Source organism: Lichenostomus cassidix, chromosome 2 (genome assembly GCF_008360975.1).
Source record: "Lichenostomus cassidix isolate B80296 chromosome 2, HeHo_3.0, whole genome shotgun sequence".
NCBI classification, from domain to species: Eukaryota; Metazoa; Chordata; class Aves; order Passeriformes; family Meliphagidae; genus Lichenostomus; species Lichenostomus cassidix.
Genome location: NC_139482.1, coordinates 51,704,087 through 51,711,662, shown reverse-complemented (window position 1 = coordinate 51,711,662; position 7,576 = coordinate 51,704,087). Strand labels below are relative to the sequence as shown.

General features: G+C 47.7%; 1 protein-coding gene across 1 annotated transcript in view; it reads left to right on the top strand.

The window, feature by feature from the left end:
• The first annotated feature begins 1,382 nt into the window (after positions 1–1,382).
• VOPP1 (VOPP1 WW domain binding protein) overlaps positions 1,383–7,576 on the top strand; it is a 62,106-nt gene continuing 55,912 nt past the window's right edge. The window contains exon 1 of the mRNA XM_085051559.1: positions 1,383–1,799. Coding sequence (XP_084907685.1) covers positions 1,749–1,799 — 51 coding nt within the window. The 5' untranslated portion in view covers positions 1,383–1,748. The remainder of the gene's footprint in view (positions 1,800–7,576) is intronic.

Below are 7,576 nucleotides of genomic sequence, written 5' to 3'. Positions count from 1 at the left end.
TTGCCCAAAGTTCACCGTATGGAAAAAATAACTACCTGATGACGTTTCGCTGCAACATGGCATCAGGAGATGGCAAGTTTCTTGCTTGAATACTACGATGACAGGGAAATGGTGAACTAAAGAACTGTGAGTTCTGAGGACATGCTAGTAATTTTTAATAAGTAGCCAACAAAAGAACAGTAGGAGGTGTATCTCCTTCAGAAATGCTGCTGGCAAAGGTCTGCCATTCAAAGGGAAACAGGGCAGTTCTCCCCCTTATCTATTTTGATTTTCCCCTGAGGACTAAGTTGCTAGCTCACCTACAAAGCAAGGCAAAAGACCTCTAACTCTCCTAAACTCAGAGAAGGGCTGTGCCTCCCTCCAACTGCATAGAGTGTCCAGCTGTGGTAAGGGTGCAAAGGGCTTGGAAAAGGAGGCTCAAAGCACCAGGACAAGATGGTTGTGGTGAAGGAAATACCCAAGGCATAACTACACCAGCCAACTGGAGCTGTAGAGCTCAGTGCCAAAGCTGGAGAGTACCACCACCCCAGTCTAGGATTTGTCCTGAGACCTCTCTAAGTAGATGCCCCAGGGCTGTTACTGAGCATGCTGAGGAAATGAAGGATCAGGCCTCCTCTGAAATGCCAAAGGTTACTCCACAGGCAAGAGGGGCTTAGCCTAGACATACAGCTCCTGTTCCCATCCACCAAGCTGGTGGAGGCAGCACCTCATGGAATCACAGAACCACAAAATTATTTGGGTTGGAAAGGACCATCAAAGATTATTCCATGGGCAGGCATATCTTCCACCACTCCAGATTACTCAAAGCCCCATCCAACCTGGCCTTGAACACTTCCAGGGAGATAGGGCATCCACAACTTCCTGGGCAACCTGGTTCCAGTGTCTCACCAACCTCATTGTAAAACATTTCATCCACGTCCAACCTAAATCTACCCTCTTTCAGTCTAAAAATCATTGCCCATTGGTCAGTCGATACGGGTAAACAATCCATCCTCGTCTTTCTTATAAGCCCCCTTTAGGTACTGGAAAGCTGCTCTAAAGTGTCCCCAGAACCTTTTCTTCTCCAGGCTGAAGAGCTCCAACTCCTTTACTGTTCGCAGGAGACACTCTTCAGACCTGCGGGCATCCTTGTGACCTCCTCTGGACTTATCCAGCAGGTCGTTATGCCGGGAAAGGGGTGTCGCGGTCACGGGGGACCCGCAGAGGAGCCTGTCACTGTCCCCTCGGGCTGGGGGCAGATGCGGGGAGGTGTCCGGGGCAGGGGCAGCTGTGGGGGCAAACGCGGGGTCACCGCTCCGCCGCCACCGCCCCCTCCCGGCCGGGCAGCGGCGCGGGGCGGGGCCGGGGCGGGCCGCTCCTCTGCCCGCCCTCAGCGCGGCGGCGCTTGGCCTCTTTGTGCCGCCCGCCCGGCACCCGCTGTCCTCCGCCTCGCCGCGACCCTGCTTCGCTCGGCTCCGGCCGCCGACGCTGCCGCTGAGGGGATCGGCGGGTCAGCCCGCCCTCGCCTTGCTGCTGGGCTTCCCTGCCTCCCTCCCCGCCCCGCCGCCGCTCTACCCCACCTCATCCCTCTGTCCCCAGTGCGGGGCACTCGCCGCCTCCCCGGGCTGCCTGGAGCCCGCCGTGAGCGGTGCCCCCGGAGCTCCTCCGCCGTCGGGGATGGCGCGGCTGGCAGCGCCCGTGCGCTCCTGAGGCGGAGGGGCGAGCCCGCCGCCGCCGCGGGAGGAGGAGGAAGAGGAGGAGGAGGAGAGATGAAGCGCTTCCACCCTGGGGTCGCGTTGCTGCTGTCGCTGCTGTGGGAGGTGAGGTGGGCGGTGGGGGGAGCGCTGCCCCGCGGCAGCCCCGGCTTCACTTCGCGGGGGTCCGCCATCGGTCTTGACCTGGAGCTGCGCGGCCGGCGGAGGGGAGCTGCAGCCCGCACCCGGCCGAGGGGCGTGCGAGGGAGGCGGTTTATTTTGAGCTTAATACCCTTGCCTGAACGGGCTGGGCTCCACAGGCAGTGCGCGGTCAGGAGCGCGGGGGAGCGGCGGGCCGGGCTGGGCGAGACCCGGCGCGGCTGCGGGTGCGGTGCTCTCGGGCGTTCGCGGCGGCCGGGCGTGTCGGGTGTGTGAGGTCTTATTGCGGGAGCAGAGCGGGATTATTCGCGATGTGATGGAGCACAGTAACACGAGACCTGTAGGCAGGGGCACAAGCAGCAGGAAGCTGCGCATTCCCAGCAGACTGGCAGACTCTCCAAGGGACGCAAAGCGTGCGCCTGTCAGTAAGGGTTAAAGGGAAGGTGCATCTCTTATTTTCATTTTAAGTGACGTTTCGTGGACAAAGTGTCCATTGCGAGGTGGGCAGAGGTGCCGCGGCATCAGCTCACGAGGAGCCGTGGCGGCACCGAGCAGTGTGGTTAAACTTCTGGGAGCGCCTGGATAGCACGGCTTTCGTACTCACAACAGGCAAGCGAGCTACCAATTAATTAGGAGTTTTCGTTAATTGGAGGGGGGATTTGTGCATCGCAGTTAGAGAATCACGGAGTAGTTTGATTGGAAGACACCTTAACGATCTCCTAGTTTCAACCTCCCTGCCACGGGCAAGGATGACACTGGATCAGGGGAGTGGGAAACCAGCTCTTTTCTACGGGCGGATCGGTAGATGCTTTCTGGGGGCGAGCTGTCTCTTGGTCTGTGGTTTCACCTTGGGGCTGGGGGCAGGCAGGGGACATCAGCAGCCACGCAGGGACAGACCCGCGGCGGGCACGCTGCCATGCGCAGCTCCCGGTGGCAAGTTTGCCAGCTGCGGGAGTCACGGCCGGGACACGTGCGGCGGCGGCGTGCCGGGGTGACTGGGGAAACACCCGTGGGCTCCTCTTGGGTGCATTTTTACATTTATAAAGCCCAGAAGCAATGTTGCTGAAGGTGCCAGAGAGGTGGAGAGCTGTGTTGCCTTTGTGAGGGAGCAGTTTAGTCAGAAAATTAATGAAATTATTGAAAAGCAGTGTGCCACCAAACCCATACATGGAAACCAAAGTGCTGGCTGTGTAATTACTGTTTTTGGTAATGGATATAATTCATGCAAATGATGTTTACTGCATGTTTATGCCACCTACATAGAATGATTTCTGGTGTGTTGCCCACTATGCCATCCAGCATCATCCCATTAAAACACTCAGATCAGAATCACTGCTTAATGTAAATAAATATAACTCTTTACAAGTTAATTGGTCTGCTTCTCCTTGCCCTGGCTGTAAACCTGGCCCTGATCCTGGCCCACAATTGCTCTTGACTCTGCAGCAGCTCTTCAGAAAGCAGGAATAGCAAACTGTCGATTAAATGAAACAAACACCACCATTTCCCTGAGGGATTTTGTTCATCTGAGACTGTGAAAGGTTTTGCCCCTCCAGGATCTCTTTGATTAGATGTCTCTGCTTTCTCAACGTGTATCTGCTGAAAAAGATAATTTGTGCCTTAAAAAAGTAATTTGCATAAATCTTCTTTGGATCTAGCCAGTGTTGCTGTTGTTTAAGCTTTTGTATTGGTTTTAATTGTGGGGCTTTTCCCCCCTTTTTCTTTTCATCTAAAATGTTTGTGTTTTTGTGGATTTTTTTTTCTTTCTTGGAAGTGCTTAAGTTACCTATTAAAATGAGTTGCTTTGTAAATACGGTTGCATTCTGCAGGCCCAGAAACAGAGTGCTGGGGGTTTAAATAACATAATCAGAGACATTTGGTTGTTTTGAAGGTTTTTGGTACATGAAACTTTCACTGTCTTCTGCACAAAATTCTGCACTGGATATTATCTGAACAAGCATTGCAATTGTTTTAAATCTGTTTGCAGCTTTGACATGATCTTAGTTGTTATTGAACAGAGTGTGAGCTGAGAAATGCGGTTTTCATTCGTCATTTTGCAAAAGGCTCTGTCTGTCTGTTACCCAGATACTGTGGGTAGGAACCCATTTAGTCCTCCAGAGCACTTTGCAGTAGTTTACTGATTCTAACCAAGTTTTCCCTGGTTAGATTACCCAAAATACTTGCTCCAAAATGTTTGTTTATTGTCTCTTCGTGGGCGTGCAAAACACTGTTTCTGATTGTAATGATGAAAGGAATGAGCTCCTTCACAATTAAGTATGCATCAGGTTCATGGTGGGTGTGAGTTTGGAAGTGGGGAGTGTTTGTGGCATTCAGGTTGAAGCCTAGTCAGTAGCTGGCTGTGCCAGTCTGTCACGAGGAAGTGATGTTTTATTGTTCCTGATGTGAAGGCAGAAGATGGAGAAGAGGGACTGAGGGGCAAGGGAAGAAGCTCCCATGTGCTGATGGCGGGTTTCATGAAGGCAACTAAAGGCATCACCATCGAACCACGATTGACACATAAGAAGTTGCTGGCTCTTGATGCTAGAATGCCAGTCCTTGTTCTAGACAAGCTTGAGATGCTATTAATTACAGAAACACCCAGAGCACTGTGGTAGTGGGAGAGGGGAATTTTTGTATTTTTTTGTTTGATGAGGGGTTTTCACTGCAACCACCAAGACCATGGTGGAAGAAAAATCTCCAACCCCAGGACCCAGAAAGCTCTGCTCTGAGAAGACCTTGTTATTAGGGGAGAAAAGCCAAAGATGCCATGTGTTTTGCTCTCAGCTTAATGCAGTTGAACAGTTTAACAAGTAAGGTAAAATGAGGTGGACAATTTGACAGGTAATTTTGGTTCTTGCAGGAGGAAATGAAGACTGTTGAATCTTTATCTGTCTTTTTCAAATTAATTTGGCTACTTGGACATAGCAATGTGTTATTAACTGCGGGTGCTTGAAATGCCCTTTTTCACCAGGAGCCTGATGTCTGGTATACCCATAGTATTGGAGTATGTGATTTCTGCACTCACTAATAACCAGTAGTCTTGCTTGCTAGCATGGCTTGTGGTTCCATCATCAGGACTGTGTTTTGTCTCACTTGGCTCTCAGTTTCATGGAAAGATTTGAGGAGGTCCTTAAAATAATGACTGTTTGGGGTATATATATAAGGATTTTCTGCTTTATCAGTGATCCCAAGGGCTTTGGCTGGTGGGGCTTAGATGTGACTTTAATGAATAGTGATGTCTTTGGAATGGGGAAAAAATAAAACTAAACAGGCAGTCCTCCCACCCCACTGATGATGAAACAAGCTTATTTTCAGCCTGAATGAGAGCACCAGAGTATCTCTGTGGGGCTTACTTCTCAGACTGAGTGCTTGCTTTCACTCTCACAAGCTGTAGAAGTGCTGGAGGGAGGAGAGCTCAGTAGCTGAAGCTCAGCTCAAGGATGGGGAAGCTGAACAGAGCTGTTTCAGGCCAATTGAGGACCCTGTCTGTGCTGCAGTGGTAATAAAGGTGTTTTATTGTCACTGCTGCAGAGTAGCTTGCTGGGTAGCCTCAACTTTGAAAACTGTCAAATAATTTTAGTGCCTGAGCCCCTGGCTGGTCCATATGTTGTATCTAGGGGAATTTGTTTGAATATTTAGGTTAAGCTTTTTAGTTAAGGTAAGCGAGGCCTGCAGTAATCGCTATAGGTCGTGTGAGATGTGAGTGAGAATCCCTCTACAAAGGTTGCCACATGGCTATCAAAAATTGAGAACCCTGCTTTTGGAAATACTTTTGGAAATACTTGGAAATACTTGCATTGATATTTCTACACACTGAGTTTCTTATTACTGAGAATTATAATGTGGATGCTGATAGATGCTGGATGATTGAAAAAAGTGATCAGTATAGTCCTCTTGTTAATTTGTCAGATGAAAGATACTACATAAGAGTCAAGTGCCTGTTTTAAAAAGAACAAGAGAATGGACATGTCATAGGAACAGCAAAATGAGTTATCTTGAAAGAAAATTCAAACACTCCCGACAGTCTGTCATACAAGATTTGTTTAAGTAAAAGCAAAGTTGGCTGGTGCTTCTCAGTTGGTTAGCTGCTGTGTTGAGCTTTTTAGTATTATTTTTGTAAGTGGACTTCAACAGGACAGATTTTATCAAATCTGAGAAACCAAAAATTTCTGTCCTTCATGAAGAAGTTTGTTTGTGTTTTTTCTTTGATTGTTTGTATTTTTTTTTCTTTTTTTAATCCTTGTTGGAACAAGAACATTAAGATGACCAAACCCACCAGTCTTAAAAAAAAAACCTACACATTTTGATCATGGTAGGCACAGGTAGAGTTCAAGAACTCATGAGAATTATTGGGACCACTCCCTCCTCCCCTCCCCCCTATTTCTGATATTTTTTTCTTTTCATTAGTGGTCAGGTTTTCCTTTATGTATGTATTGTAAGAATGTGTGTACCTTTGAATATACAAATGTGCATGCACACCAGTGTTGTCGTCACTGTGATGTCCTCCTCTGTGGAAGCCCACTGATACTACTCTATTGATGCTTTAACTCCTGTGGTTGTCCTGTCTGTGGGAGCTGGGGGTGAATAAGGGGAAAAGTCTATCCCAAAAATTCTGCAAGAGTGTTGTTAGTGTAGATGTGTCCACTAACCCTCTCCTGCTTTTTAGTTTTGGTTACATAACAGACTTAGCAGCTTAAACAATTTCTGATGGTTTTTTTCTCTTAGTCTCCTGCAGCTGGTTGCAAAGCAGCTATTGCATTGCTGAGTGAAGACATGAAAGAGCTTACTTATATTTTATGGTTTGGGGATCCAACTGGCTCTGGCAAGCCTTCCCTGCCTCTTGACAGGAGAGAGATGGGCTGTGATTCCAAGGCGAGAGGACTGAGCTCACACACTTTTCTCACTTTACTCCTGCTGAGGAGGAGGCAGATTTGTGTTGGTTGTGGGAAGGGAATGGGTGGCTGACTGCCATTTGCATTCTCTAAGAGAAGGTGCAAATGGGGTTTTTTGGGCTTGGTTGGTTTGGGTTTTTTTTTGTTTAAATTAGAAGAAGCATCTATAAAATCTCTTTATATTTTATTATAGCAGTCAGAAATATTTAGCTCTTTCTGTTAAGCTTTCTTCATAAAAGGGAAGTCCTCTGACTGTCTTTTCTCTTGGTACTTTCCACTCAGCTAATGCAGGTGGCTGGATGTGTTAGACTTGACCAAAGCAAGCCCTTAGACTTCAGGTGCTCTTTTAAAACTGATTTGGCTAAAATCAGTGAAAGAAGGGGTCAGTTGAAACTCTTTGGTTTAATACAAATTCATTTTGGTTTACTCCACTAAGAAGAGGCGTAGAAAAACTGCAACCTCTATATGCCCACATAGAGGCTTGCTCTGGTCATTGTTGTAGGCTGAGATTACAGGCAGGAACAGATTAATGCTTGAGCTTATGCTACAGAATTAAAAAAAAACCAAACTATATCTTGCTGAGGCAAGGTGGCTACCAATCTACTTTAAATTTGTTGTGTTATAAAGTAAAACCCATATGAAAAACCATTACAGAAAGCTAACATATTTTACATTTTGTGTCTAATTTTGATGATGCTGTGCTGCTTTGTATCTTCAGCAATGCAGCTGAGTTTGTTTTGCTGAAGGTTTTGTTGAAATGCTGTTAGAGTTTGTTGTGGCAAATATAAACTCTCTTTGGACTAGCAAGAGGTAGAGCCTTTCTAAAAGCTTTTTTTTGTTTGCTTGAATAGTGCT